The 15,530-nt window shown below is 48.1% G+C and overlaps 1 protein-coding gene across 1 annotated transcript; it reads right to left on the reverse strand.

The window, feature by feature from the left end:
- Positions 1 to 117: 117 nt before the first annotated feature.
- On the reverse strand, positions 118 to 14,666 carry LOC122544317 (transmembrane protein 272-like). Its single transcript, XM_043683483.2, has 4 exons — positions 14,226 to 14,666; positions 10,718 to 10,768; positions 6,450 to 6,644; positions 118 to 604 (listed from the first exon to the last, which is right to left on the reverse strand). The coding sequence occupies exons 1-4, from the start codon at positions 14,248 to 14,250 to the stop codon at positions 402 to 404; spliced, it is 474 nt and encodes a 157-aa protein (XP_043539418.1). The 5' UTR covers positions 14,251 to 14,666; the 3' UTR covers positions 118 to 401.
- Between the last annotated feature and the right edge of the window lie 864 nt (positions 14,667 to 15,530).

Consider the following 15,530-nt stretch of genomic DNA (forward strand, 5'->3'; position numbering starts at 1 on the left):
TAGCTGCCTTGAATTTCTTGCCATTTTGAATTCAACTTTTATCTGAGCTTGATGTTATTAAATTGATAGAAATTTTATTGAAATTAAGTAAAACAAAAATCCTTCGCTGAGAGAATGCAGGAATTACTGGTGCTTTTTTATTAGAAATATATCACAGATACATCCAAAATGTTTTTTTGAAACATAACTGATTGGTTTGAGAATGACGAGCAGATTAAGTGCCGTTTCCTTCCTGAAATATCAGATGAAGGTTATGCAGAACAAACGAAAAAATGTGGAGATGCCTTTGTGAAAAGCTGTCCCACACAAGCAGTGCGAAAGCCATTCGTTCATCTGCGGAAGCCCAGAGTTTATCGGCAGGCAAATTTCTCAAATTAAGATGGAGCAAAGGCTTTCCTCATTCAAGAGCTTGAAAAATTCTTGGTCAGAACCAAGGTTCCACCACAAATACACACACAAAATCCAACAAGCATCATGAGCCCGAGAATGATATAAACAGCAGTGGTGATCCAGAAGGCAAAGAGGTATAGTGTTTTGTCGCAATAATTGGGAGAAGCTTTGTCAATATAATCTGGCTGGTAGATGCTGTAGATCCAAACGCTTCCTGGAAGAGATGAGGAATGCAATATTTGACATTTAATCCTCAATGTCTTTTTGATGTTACAAATACACTTTGATATTAAGAAGCGACACAGATCACACCTTCTTCGGGATATGTACTGAAAGTACTTTTGATCTCAAAATGAAACACCGCTCCCCTTACTCTCACTTTTTATTGAGTTTGCAAGTTTCAGGCTGGTTGGATGTTTGCTATGAAACTGGATTTAGAGTCAGACGGTCATGCAGTATGGAAACAGACCCTTTGGCCCAACTCGTCCATGCTGACCAGGTTTCCTAAGCTAACCTAGGCCCATTTAGAGTCATAGAGGCATAGAGATGTACAGCATGGAAACAGACCCTTCGGTCCAACCCGTCCATGCCGACCAGATATCCCAATCCAATCTAGTCCCACCTGCCAGCACCCGGCCCATATCCCTCCAAACCCTTCCTATTCATATACCCATCCAAATGCCTCTTAAATGTTGCAATTGTACCAGCCTCCACCTCTTCCTCTGGCAGCTCATTCCATACACGTACCACCCTCTGCGTGAAAAAGTTGCCCCTTAGGTCTCTTTTATATCTTTCCTCTCTCACCCTAAACCTATGCCCTCTAGTTCTGGACTCCCCGACCCCAGGGAAAAGACTTTGTCTATTTACCCTCTCCATGCCCCTCATGATTTTATAAACCTCTATAAGGTCACCCCTCAGCCTCCGACGCTCCAGGGAAAACAGCCCCAACCTGTTCAGCCTCTCCCTGTAGCTCAAACCCTCCAACCCTGGCAACATCCTTGTAAATCTTTTCTGAACCCTTTCAAGTTTCACAACCTCTTGCCTGCATTTGGCCCATATCCCTTGAAACCTTTCCTACTCATGTACTGTCCAAATATCTTTGTTATCATTGTGTCCGCCTCTACCACCCCTTCTGACAGCACATTCCATGTACACACTACCCTCTGCATGAAAACATTGCCCCTCAAGTCCTTTTTAAATCTTTTCCCTCTCACCTTCAAAATATAGCTGCTAGTTTTGCACTACCTTACCCTGGGGAAAAGACCAGGTCTATTTCACCTTATCTATAGCCCTCATGATTTTATAAACCTCTATAAGGACACTCCTCAAACTCCTACACTCCAGGGGAAAAAGGTCCCAATCTCTCCTTGTAACTCAAACCTTCCAGTCCCAGGCTAACATCTGTGTAAATATGTTTTGCACTCTTTTCAGTTTAATAGTACCCTTCCTATGGCAGTTCAACCAGAATTGTATGTTGTACTCAAATGTGGCTTTACCAGTCTCTTGTACAGCTATAATACGATGTCTCAACTTGTGAATTCAATGCTCTGACTGCCGAAGGCAAGCATGCCAAATGCCTTCTTTACCTTTCTGTCGAACTGTGATGTCACATTCAAGGGCATATGTACCTGCACCCCCTAGGTCTCTCTGTTCGACAACACTGCCCAGGGGCCTACCATTAACAGTGTAAGTACTTCCCTGGTTTGTCTTACCAAAACGCAACTCCTCACGTTTATCTAAATTAAACCCCATCTGCCATCCCTTCAGCCCACTGGCTCAGTTGATCAAGTAGGCGGCACGGTGGCACAGTGGTTAGCACTGCTGCCTCACAGCGCCAGAGACCCGGGTTCATTTCCCACCTCGGGCGACTGTGTGTGTGGAGTTTGCACGTTTTCCCCGTGTCTGCGTGGGTTTTCTCCGGGTGCTCCGGTTTCCTCCCACAGCCCAAAGACGTGCAGGTTAGGGTGAATTAGCCATGCTGAATTGCCCGTAGTGTTAGGTGAAGGGGTAAATGTATGGGTGGGTGGATTTGTTGGGCTGAAGGGCCTGTTTCCACACTAAGTAATCTAATCTAATCCCGTTGTACTCTGAGATAATCTTTTTTACTGTCCACTATACAAATCTATTTTGGTGTTATCTGCAAACTTACTAACTATACCTACTATATTCTTATCCAAATCATTCATATAAATGACAAACAGCAGTGGACTCTGATCCTTGCCACACGCTGCTGGTCACAGACCTCGTTTCTGAAAAATAACTGTCTACCACCACCTTTTGTCTCTTACCTTTAAGCCAATTTTGTATCCAATTGACTAGCTCTCCCTGGATCCCATGTGATCTAACATTACGAACCACTCTACCATCCTGGGACCTTGTCGAAGGCCTTGCTAAAATCCATTTAGACAACGTCTACCACTCTGCCTTCATCTATCTTCTTGTTCACCTCTTCCAAAAAAACTCAATCAAATATGTATCCCATGAACAAAGCCACGCTGACTATCCCTCATCGGTCCATGCCTCCTCAAATGCCCATAAACACTGCCTCTCAGAACCCCCCTCCAACAACTTACCCACCACTGCCATTAGGCTCACCGGTCTACACATCCCTGGCTTTTACTTTTAGCTCTTTTTAGATAAAGGCACAACATTAGCCTTCCAGACCCTCACCCATGACTGTCGATGATACAAATATCTCTATTAGTGGCCCCGCAATTACTTTCCCAGACTTCCCCCAAAATCCTGGGATAGACCTGATCAGGCCCCAGGGATTTATGGGTTTGAAGACCTCCAGCACCTTGTCTTTGCTAATGTGGACTTCTTTTCCAGACAGCAGTATTCAGTTCCCTGAGTTCCCCAGCTTCCATGTCTATTCCCACAGTAAATACTGATGAGAAATATTGGTTTGGGATCTCATTCTTTAAGAAGAGGGAATCTGTGTCACTGAGGCACACAGGATGAAGGCAAGAGAAACCATTCAGTGACTATTTCATAGAATCATAGAATCTCGGAATCCCTACAGTGTGGAAACAGGCTGTGAGACAATTCAGCACGGCCAATCCACCCTAACCTGCACGTCCCTGGACACTATGGGACAATTTAGCACGGCCAATCCACCCTAACCTGCACGTCCCTGGGCACTATGGGACAATTTAGCATCGCCAATCCACCCTAACCTGCACATCCCTGGGCACTATGGGACAATTTAGCATGGCCAATCCACCCTAACCTGCACATCCCTGGGCACTATGGGACAATTTAGCACGGCCAATCCACCCTAACCTGCACATCCCTGGGCACTATGGGACAATTTAGCACGGCCAATCCCCCCAAACCTGCACGTCCCTGGACACTATGGGACAATTTAGCACGGCCAATCCACCCTAACCTGCACGTCCCTGGGCACTATGGGACAATTTAGCATCGCCAATCCACCCTAACCTGCACATCCCTGGGCACTATGGGACAATTTAGCATGGCCAATCCACCCTAACCTGCACATCCCTGGGCACTATGGGACAATTTAGCACGGCCAATCCACCCTAACCTGCACATTCCTGGGGACTATGGAACAATTTATCACGGCCAATCCACCCTAAACTGCACATTCCTGGGGACTATGGAACAATTTAGCACGGCCAATCCACCCTAACCTGCACATCCGTGGACACTGTGTGACAATTTATTTCCGCAACTACACTGGCCCCACCCCCCACCTTTTCCTCCGCTACATCGATGACTGTATCGGCGCCGCCTCGTGCTCCCACGAGGAGGTTGAACAGTTCATCCACTTCACCAACACCTTCCACCCCGACCTCAAATTCACCTGGACAGTCTCAGATTCCTCCCTCCCCTTCCTTGACTTTTCTATTTCTATCTCAGGCGACCGAATCCACACGGACATCTACTACAAACCGACCGACTCCCACAGCTACCTGGACTACACCTCCTCCCACCCTGCCCCCTGTAAAAACGCCATCCCATTCTCCCAATTCCTTCGACTCCGCCGCATCTGCTCCCAGGAGGACCAGTTCCAAAAACACACAACACAGATGGCCCCCTTCTTCAAGGACCGCAATTTCCCCCCCGACGTGGTCAACGATGCCCTCCACCGCATCTCCTCCACTTCCCGCTCCTCCGCCCTTGAACCCCGCCCCTCCAACCGCCACCAGGACAGAACCCCACTGGTCCTCACCTACCACCCCACCAATCTCCATGTACAGCGCATCATCCGCCGTCATTTCCGCCACCTCCAAATGGACCCCACCACCAGGGATATATTTCCCTCCCCTCCTCTATCAGCTTTCCGTAAAGACCACTCCCTCCGTGACTCCCTCGTCAGATCCACACTCCCCACCAACCCAACCTCCACTCCCGGCACCTTCCCCTGCAACCGCAAGAGGTGCAAGACTTGCGCCCACACGTCCCCCTCACCTCCCTCCAAGGCCCCAAAGGAAACTTCCATATCCGCCACAGATTCACCTGCACCTCCACACATATCATCTATTGCATCCTCTGCACCCGATGTGGCCTCCTCTATATTGGGGAGACAGGCCGGCTACTTGCGGAGCGTTTCAGGGAACACCTCTGGGACACCCGGACCAACCAACCCAACCACCCTGTAGCTCAACATTTCAATTCCCCCTCCCACTCCACCGAGGATATGCAGGTCTTTGGACTCCTCCATCGTCAGACCACAACAAAACAACGGTTGGAGGAAGAACGCCTCATCTTCCGCCTAGGAACCCTCCAACCACAAGGGATGAACTCGGATTTCACCAGTTTCCTCATTTCCCCTCCCCCCACCCTGTCTCAGTCAAATCCATCGAATTCAGCACCACCTTCCTAACCTGCAATCTTTTTCCTGACCTCTCCGCCCCCACCCCAGTCTGACTTATCACCCTTACCTTGACCTCTTTCCACCTATCACATTTCCGACGCCCCTCCCCCAAGTCCCTCCTCCCTACCTTTTATCTTAGCCTGCTGGACAAACTTTCCTCATTCCTGAAGAAGGGCTTATGCCCAAAACGTCGATTCTCCTGTTCCCTGGATGCTGCCTGACCTGCTGCGCTTTTCCAGCAACACATTTTCAGCTCTGATCTCCAGCATCTGCAGACCTCACTTTCTCCTCGACAATTTAGCATGGCCAATCCACCCGAACCTGTACATCCGTGGGCACTGTGGGACAATTTAGCACGGCCAATCCACCCTAACCTGCACATCCCTGGGCACTATGGGACAATTTAGCACGGCCAATCCACCCGAACCTGTACATCCGTGGGCACTGTGGGACAATTTAGCACGGCCAATCCACCCTAACCTGCACATCCCTGGACACTATGGGACAATTTAGCATGGCCAATCCACCCTAAACTGTACATCCCTGGGCACTGTGGGACAATTTAGCACAGCCAATCCACCCTAACCTGTACATCCCTGGGCACTGTGGGACAATTTAGCACAGCCAATCCACCCTAACCTGCACATCCCTGGACACTATAGGACAATTTAGCACGGCCAATCCACCCTAACCTATACATCCCTGGGCATTGTGGGACAATTTAGCACGGCCAATCCACCCTAACCTGCACATCCCTGGACACTATGGGACAATTTAGCACGGCCAGTCCACCCTAACCTGCACATCCCTGGACACTATGGGACAATTTAGCACGGCCAATCCACCCTAACTTGCACATCCCTGGGCACGATGGGACAGTTTAGCACGGCCAATCCACCCTAACCTGCACATCCCTGGGCACTATGGGACAATTTAGCACGGCCAATCCACCCTAACCTGCACATCCCTGGGCACTATGGGACAATTTAGCACGGCCAATCCACCCTAACCTGCACATCCCTGGGCACTGTGGGACAATTTAGCATGGCCAATCCACCCTAATCCTCAGACAATCTCTTGTCTGTTTCCTCCCCTTGTCCAACTGCTCCCTGAAAATGAAAAATGCGAGGCTCCGGGTAAAGGGGTGAAATCGCAAAGTGTAAAGTAATGATTGGAGGACCATCCCTTCGGCAGACATCACCAACATTAAAACAGCTACCTGTTATAAGCCAGATGAAGGAGAACAGCGATTCGAAATGTTTGCAAAATCTGCTGAATTTATTGAGAATGTCGCTCTCGTTTGAAGTCTGTGGAATCGACGATATAATCAGGAAGAGAAGCGAACAGCTCCCGGTAACAATCAGATAAATTGGGATCAAGTATTGCTTGGTACAAGAACCCAAGTAGATACTGCCTGGGAGGGGGAAACGGAATTGTAAGCAAGACAGCAAGAAAAAGGAGAATAAACTTTTTAATTTGATGCATGATTTAATTCTTGTTTTTCTTATATATAGAATCCCTTCACTGTGGAAGCAGCCCACTCGGTCCATCAAGTCCACGCCAACCCTCCGACGTTTTTCAGGAAAGGCAGGCAAGAGCACGTCAGAGAATGAGGTAAGAGTCTAGAGTTTGGTGCTGGAGAAGCGCAGCAGGTCAGGCAGCATCTGAGGAGCAGGAGGATTGATGTTTCAGGCATGGGCCCTTCATCAGGAATGAGGCTTGTGGGCCAAGGGGGCTGAGAGATAAATGGGACGGGGACGGGGGTGTGGGGCTGGGGGGGTAAGGTGGCTGAGAATGCAGTAGGTAGATGAAGGTGGGGGAGAATGAGGTAACTCTCATGAATTAAGCTGCATATATTTTAATGCAAGGGGTAAGGCAGATGAACTCAGGGCATGGATGGGAACATGGGACTGGGACATCACAGCTAACACAGAGACGTGGCTGAGGGAGGGACAGAACTGGCAGCTCAATGTTCCATGGTTTAAATGCAATAGGAAGGGTAGAAAGGGAGGCAAGAGAGATGGGGAAATGGAGCTTTTGTTTGTGGAAAGCATTACACTGTACTTAGGGAGGACATTTCTGTGGGATCGTCCAACGAAGATGTATGGGTAGAACTTAGAAATAAGAAAGGGATGATCACCTTGATGGGACTGTACTAAACTGTAATAAACAGTGGGAAATTGAGGAGCAAATATGGAGAGAGATTAGATTAGATTAGATTACATTACAGTGTGGAAACAGGCCCTTCGGCCCAACAAGTCCACACCGACCCGCCGAAGCGCAACCCACCCATACATTTACCCTTTACCTAACACTACGGGCAATTTAGCATGGCCAATTCACCTGACCTGCACATCTTTGGACTGTGGGAGGAAACCGGAGCACCCGGAGGAAACCCACGCAGACACAGGGAGAACGTGCAAACTCCACACAGTTAGTCGCCTGAGGCAGGAATTGAACCCGGGTCTCCGGCGCTGTGAAGCAGCAGTGCTAACCACTGTGCCACCGTGCCGCCCAAAAGATCTCAGATATATGTAAGAATAATAGGGTTGTAATGGTAGGGGACTTTAACTTTCCAAACATAGACTGTGACTGCCATAGTATTAAGGATTGGATGGAGGGGAATTTGTTAAATGCGTTCAAAAAAAATTTCTTTATCAATTTGTAGATGTACCTACTAGAGAAGGAGCAAAACATGGCTTTCTCTTGGGAAATAAAGCAGGACGAGTGACTGAGGTGTTAGTGGGGGAGCACTTTGCGACCAGTGACTGTAATTCTATTAGTTTTAAAATAGTGATGGAAAAGGATAGGCTTTTAATAAAAGTTAAAGTTCTTAACTGGAGTGAGGCAAATTTTGATGCTATGAAACAGGAACTTTCAAAATGTGAGTAGATTGTACACGGGTAAAGTGACAACTGGCAAATGGGAGGTTTTCAAAAGTGAGATAACGAGAGTTCAGAGGCTTTATATTCAAGTGAAGAGTAAGGTTGGTAAGATTAGGGAACAACGGATAAATTAAAGATATTGAGGCTGTGGTCAAGAGTAAGAAGGAGTTATACATTAGGTATAGACAACTGGGATTAAGTGAATCTCTTGAAGAGTATAAAGGGTGCAGGGACATTCTTAAGAGGGAAATCAGGAGGGCAAAAAGGGGCATATCAGTTAGCTTGGGCAAATAAAGGCAAGGATAGTCCAAAGAGATTCTAAAGGTACATTAGGACAAAAGAGCAACTAGGGAGGGAATAGGGTCCCTTAAAGATAAACAAGGATGTCTACCCTATTATTCTTACATACATCTGAGATCTCTCTCCATATTTGCTCCTCAATTTCCCACTGTTTATTACAGTTTAGTACAGTCCCATCAAGGTGATCATCCCTTTCTTATTTCTAAGTTCTACCCATACATCTTCGTTGGACGATCCCTCAGATATGTCCTCCCTAAGTACAGCGGTAATGTTTTCCAGAATCAAAAACTCCATTTCCCCTTGTCTCTTGCCTCCCTCTCTATCCTTCCTATAGCGTCTAAACCGCGGGGGCACAGGAGATGGGAAGAGATACCAGTAGCATATCTCGCGTCAGTTTTTTACTGCGGAGAAAGAAGTGGAGGCGAGGGAGCTTGGAGAAGTAAATATTGTTGTCCTGAAAACAGTGCACTTTATAGGAGAGGAGGTGCTAGAGGTCCTAAAATAACACAAAAGTGGTTAGCTGGCCTTGACCTGATCAAGTGTGTCCCAGGACATTGTGAGAAGTTAAGGTAGAAGTTTTAGGACCCCTAGCAGAGATATTTGCATGGTCTACAGCCATGGGTGAGTTGCTGGAAGACTGGAGGGTAACTAATGTTGCGTCTTTATTTTTAGAAGGCTGTAGGGGGAAGTCTGGGAACTATAGATCAGTGAGTCTGAATTCAGTGGTGGGTAAGATGTTGGAGGGGTTCCTGAGAGACAGAATCTACATGCATTTGGAGAGGCAAGGACTGATAAGGGATAGTCAGCATGACTTTGTGCGTGGGAGATCATGTCTCACAAACTTGATTGAGTCTTTTGAGGACATAACCAAGAAGATAGATGAGGGCAGAGCAGTAGATGTTGTTTACATGGACTTTAGCAAGGCCTTCGATAAGGTTCCAGATGGGGAGACTGGTTAGTTAAGTTAGATCACATCGGATTCAGGGAGGACTTTCCAAATGGAGACAAAATCCGCTTTATGGAAGGAGACAGAGGGTGGTAGTGGAGGGTTGTTTTTCAGACTGGAGGCCTGTGACTAGTGGTGTTCCACAGGGATCGGTGCTGGGCCCACTTTCGTTTGTCATTTATATAAATGATTTGGGTGACCACTCTTGGAGTACAGTCCGCAGTTCTGGTCACCCTGCTATAGAAGGGTACTATTAAACTGGAGAGGGATGAGAAAAGATGTCCCAGGATATCGCCAGGAATGGAGGGTTGGAGTTATCAGGAGAGGCTGGACAAATTGGGACTTTTTTCATTGGAAGCATGGTTAGCAAGTTGGTGGGGGGATGACATCAAACTGGTGGTTTAGTGGACAGTGAACAAGGTTTCTGACTTCACACAGGGATCTTGATCAGTTGGGTCAATGGGCTGAAGAGTGGCATATAGAGTTTAATTTGGATAAATGTGAGATAATGCATTTGGGTAAAACGAACAGGGTCAGGACTTATTCAATTTGTGATAGGGCCCTGGGTAGTGTTGTAGAACAAAGAGAGCACGGGTGTAGGTATACAATACTTTGCAAGTCGCATCACATCTAGACGGGGGGGCGGTTAGCACACTTGCTTTCATTGCTCAGAGCGTTGAGTGTAGGAGTTGGTCATATTGAGATCGTACAGGGCGTTGGTGAGACCACTCTTGGAGTACAGTCCACAGTTCTGGTCACCCTGCTATAGAAGGGTACTATTAAACTGGAGAGGGATGAGAAAAGATGTCCCAGGATATCGCCAGGAATGGAGGGTTGGAGTTATCAGGAGAGGCTGGACAAATTGGGACTTTTTTCACTGGAGTGCAGGAGGGTCTATGTTTTATGTTGAAGGGGGTGGGGGGGTGACCTTCTGAAGATATATAAAACCATGAGGGGTACAGATAAGGTGAACAGCAAAGATCTTTTCCCTAGGCTTAGGGGAGTTCAGAATTAGGGGGCGTATTTTGAAGGTGAGAGGAGAAAGATTTTAAAAGGGACCTGAGGGGCAACGTTTCAACACAGAGGGTGGTTCATTTGTGAAATGGACAGCCAGCGGAAGTGTTAGATGCAGGTACAATTATAATATTGAGAAGACGTTTGGATAGGTACGTGAATGGGAAAGGTTTGGAGGGATATGGGCCTGGAGCAGGCAGGTTAGTTTGAGATGATGGTTGGCACAGACTGGTTGGACCGAAGGATCTGTTTCCATGCAGTCTGACTCGATGTCTCAATACGGGCGAAAAGCCTTTTATTTTGAGGCACAGACAAAACATTATTTTTGAAGAGAAATCTCACCAATCGTGATGCAGACAATTCCCAAGATCAGCGTAAAACATTTCAAGGACACTGGAAAGGAATGAAAGAGATGATTAATATGGCACATCCGAGAGTTCCCTGTTCCAAGACAAACACGGTGCAGCCGATATCGCCCGCTCTTTCGTCGAAAAAAAAATGCAATTCGTCTCATTTCCCAACCCTTTGGAAATGACATTTCTCTGCCATGCTTCACCTCTGTCAACCAGAGAATTTCAAAGGTGGGACAAGTCTCGACATAACTTGCAGCCTGACATTGAGATTGAAACCTTAAAACACCATCAGTATTGTAAGTGGAACTTTCAGGGAGTGCATTCAACATCTCCCTGGGCACTATGGGACAATTTAGCACGGCCAATCCACCCTAACCTGCACATCCCTGGGCACTATGGGACAATTTAGCACGGCCAATCCACCCTAACCTGCACATCCCTGGACACTATGGGACAATTTAGCATGGCCAATCCACCCTAACCTGCACATCCCTGGGCACTATGGGACAATTTAGCACGGCTAATCCACCCTAACCTGTACATCCCTGGGCACTATGGGACAATTTAGCACGACCAATCCACCCTGACCTGCACATCCCTGGGCACTATGGGACAATTTAGCATGGCCAATCCACCCTAACCTGCACATCCCTGGGCACTATGGGGCAATTTAGCACGGCCAATCCACCCTAATCTGCACATCCCTGGGCACTATGGGACAATTTAGCACGGCCAATCCACCCTAACCTGCACATCCCTGGGCACTATGGGGCAATTTAGCACGGCCAATCCACCCTAACCTGCACATCCCTGGGCACTATGGGGCAATTTAGCACGGCCAATCCACCCTAACCTGCACATCCCTGGGCACTATGGGACAATTTAGCACGGCCAATCCACCCTAACGTGCACATCCCTGGGCACTATGGGACAATTTAGCACGGCCGACCCACCCTAACCTGCACATCCCTGGGCACTATGGGGCAATTTAGCACGGCCAATCCACCCTAACCTGCACATCCCTGGGCACTATGGGACAATTTAGCACGGCCAATCCACCCTAACCTGCACAGCCCTGGGCACTATGGGACAATTTAGCACGGCCAATCCACCCTAACGTTCACATCCCTGGGCACTATGGGACAATTTAGCACGGCCAATCCACCCTAACCTGCACATCCCTGGGCACTATGGGACAATTTAGCACGGCCAATCCACCCTAACCTGCACATCCCTGGGCACTATGGGACAATTTAGCACGGCCGACCCACCCTAACCTGCACATCCCTGGGCACTATGGGACAATTTAGCACGGCCAATCCACCCTAACCTGCACATCCCTGGGCACTGTGGGACAATTTAGCATGGCCAATCTACCCTAACTTGCACATCCCTGGGCACTATGGGACAATTTAGCACGGCCAATCCACCCTAACTTGCACATCCCTGGGCAGTATGGGACAATTTAGCACGGCCAATCCCCCCTAACCTGCACATCCCTGGGCACTGTGGGACAATTTAGCACGGCCAATCCACCCTAACCTGCACATCTCTGGGGACTATGGGACAATTTAGCATGGCCAATCCACCCTAACCTGCACATCCCTGGGCACTATGGGACAATTTAGCACGGCCAATCCACCCTAACCTGCACATCCCTGGGCACTATGGGACAATTTAGCATGGCCAATCCACCCTAACCTGCACATCCCTGGGCACTTTGGGACAATTTAGCATGGCCCAATCCACCCTAACTTGCACATCCCTGGGCACTATGGGACAATTTAGCACTGCCAATCCACCCTAACCTGTACATCCCTGGGCACTATGGGACAATTTAGCACGGCCAATCCACCCTAACCTGCACATCCCTGGGCACTATGGGACAATTTGGCACAGCCAATCCACCCTAACCTGCACATCCCTGGGCACTGTGGGACAATTTAGCACGGCCAATCCACCCTAACCTGCACATTCCTGGACACTATGGGACAATTTAGCACGGCCAATCCACCCTAACTTGCACAGCCCTGGGCACTATGGGGCAATTTAGCACGGCCAATCCACCCTAACTTGCACAGCCCTGGGCACTATGGGACAATTTAGCATGGCGAATCCACCCTAACCTGCACATCCCTGGGCACTGTGGGACAATTTAGCATGGCCAATCTACCCTAACCGGCACATCCCTGGGCACTATGGGACAATTTAGCACTACCACTCCACCCTAACCTGCACATCTCTGGGCACTATGGGACAATTTAGCATGGCCAATCCACCTTAACCTGCACATCCCTGGACACTATGGGACAATTTAGCAGGGCCAATCAACCCTAACCTGCACATCCGTGGACACTATGGGACAATTTAGCACGGCCAATCCACCCTAATCTGCACATCCCTGGACACTATGGGACAATTTAGCATGGCCAATCCAACCTAACCTGCACATCCCTGGGCACTGTGGGACAATTTAGCACGGCCAATCCACTCTAACCTGCACATCCCTGGGCACTATGGGACAATTTAGCATGGCCAATCCACCCTAACCTGCACATCCCTGGGCACTATGGGACAATTTAGCACGGCCAATCCACCCTAACCTGCACATCCCTGGGCACTATGGGACAATTTAGCACGGCCAATCCACCTTAACCTGCACATCCCTGGGCACTATGGGACAATTTAGCACGGCCAATCCACCCTAACCTGCACATCCCTGGGCACTATGGGACAATTTAGCAGGGCCAATCCACCCTAACCTGCACATCCCTGGGCACTATGGGACAATTTAGCACGGCCAATCCACCCTAACCTGCACATCCCTGGACACTATGGGGCAATTTAACATTGGAAATCCAACCAACCTACACATCTATAGACTGTAGGAAGAAAGCAGAGCACCCGGAGGAAACCCACGCAGACACGGGGAGAACGTGCAAACTCCACACAGACAGTCGCCCAAGAATGGGATCGAACCCGGGTCCCTGGTGCTTTGAGGCAGCCGTGCTAACCACTGAGCCACTGTGCCATCCCTGTGACAGGGTGGGGAGACATTCCCAAACAGGAATGAAACGTTTGCTGTTGGGGTTATTATGACTCACAAGCTAACCACCTAAGCTAACCTTCTCAATAAAACTTACACTGTAAGTTAATGCGTCTATAAATACTCCCACAGTTGCTCAGTATTTATAGGCACAAAAAGCTGAAACAATCTGACAGGCAACCCATCGCAGCTGAGAGACAATATAAGCAATCAAAATTGTGTATAAAACTTGCAGTTGTTGTTTATTTTACAAATCTCCAATGACATTACTGAAGACATATCGAGGCTTCAGTCTCATTTTTGGATTTTGACTCATTTTGAGATTTGATCTTCCACTGGTTATGAGGCATTAAGTCTCGGCATTGTCATTGTTCTTTCACATGGCCAGTTGTGCTCAGTGGTTCTCTGATGCACTACAACGAGAAAGGGGGCGAAAATCACCTTAACTCACCTTCGAACACTCTCCCCCTCTCCATGCAGTTGCAGTAAGCCTGATCGCCTTGTTGAGAAAGAGTGAAATCCCCAGAGGCAGTCCCAGGAAGAGCGTGTGAGTGAACCTGTTTATGGGAGAGGGTCTGGACGGAGCTTTCCTGACCTCAGGCCAGTGAGGAGAAAGCAGAAATAGAACGGGACTTTCACTCTGCCACAGTAACCTTTCACTGTTCATAAAAAGTGCAGAAGTATCTCATCATTTTGGGTTTGCTTGTTAAATTAAGCACTTGTATCATGTCAGTGGTATCTTTCACAAGTGCGTTTCAGAATTGCTGTGTCAAAACTGACACAGCCGTGTCAAGGAACTAACCAAAAGTATGTGTGCGTGGGTGTGTGTGAGAGGGAGAGAGAGAGTTAAAGTGTGTGTGGGTGGGTGTGAGAGAGAGTGAGAGTGTGTGTGTGTGTGTGAGAGAGAGTGTGTGTGAGTGTGTGTGCGTGAGAGAGAGAGTGTGTGTGAGTGAGAGTGAGAGTGTGTGTGGGAGAGAGAGTGTGTGTGTGTGTGAGAGAGAGAGTGTGTGTGTATGTATGTGTGTGTGTATGGGGGTGTGTGTGACAGAGAGAGTGTGTGTGAGAGTGTTTAGCTGTGTGTATGAGTGTGTGTATGTGCATGTTTGTGTGTGTGTGTATGAAAGTGAGTGTGTGCAAGAGTAAGTGTGTGCACATGTGTATGTGAATATGTGTCAGAGAGTGAATGAGTATGTATGTGTGTTTAGGTGTGTGTGTGCGCGTTTGTGTTTAGGGGCGCATGTGTCTGAGTGTGTGTGTGTAAGTTTAAGCGTGTGTGTAAGTTTTAGGTGTGTGTGTAGGGGGTGTGTGTGTGTGGGTGAAGGGGTTTTATGTATGTGTGTAGGGAGGTGCGTGTGTGTTTTGTGTGTGTGCGTGTGTGTTTATCACAGCACCTTGTACTGTAAAAGTTGTGACAATGTAAACTTTGAAACTTGAATAACTTCCTGGATTGAAAGGATCAGGAATGAGCTGTTTCTCTCAGATGGAAGGGACAAGGAGAAACTGCCATAGATGAATCAATAACAACATGCAGACAATCCCAAACAAAGAAAGGGTTTTGTGAAAAGAAATATTTTCAGCCAGAGAGTAGTTAGGGTTTAGGAATGTGGTGGAGGTGGGTTCAATTGAAGCAACTGGGCCATTATTTAATCAGCAGGGCTAAAGGGAAAGGGCACTAAGCCATGAGACCCATTCGGAGAGCCAGTACAGACAAGTTGGGCCAAATAGCCTTCTTCTCTGTTGCAACATCTCTGTGGCT

The sequence above is a fragment of the Chiloscyllium plagiosum genome, unplaced genomic scaffold, assembly GCF_037043375.1.
Source record: "Chiloscyllium plagiosum isolate Xiang-an unplaced genomic scaffold, Cpla_swu_hap1 HiC_scaffold_44, whole genome shotgun sequence".
Classification (NCBI taxonomy): Eukaryota; Metazoa; Chordata; class Chondrichthyes; order Orectolobiformes; family Hemiscylliidae; genus Chiloscyllium; species Chiloscyllium plagiosum.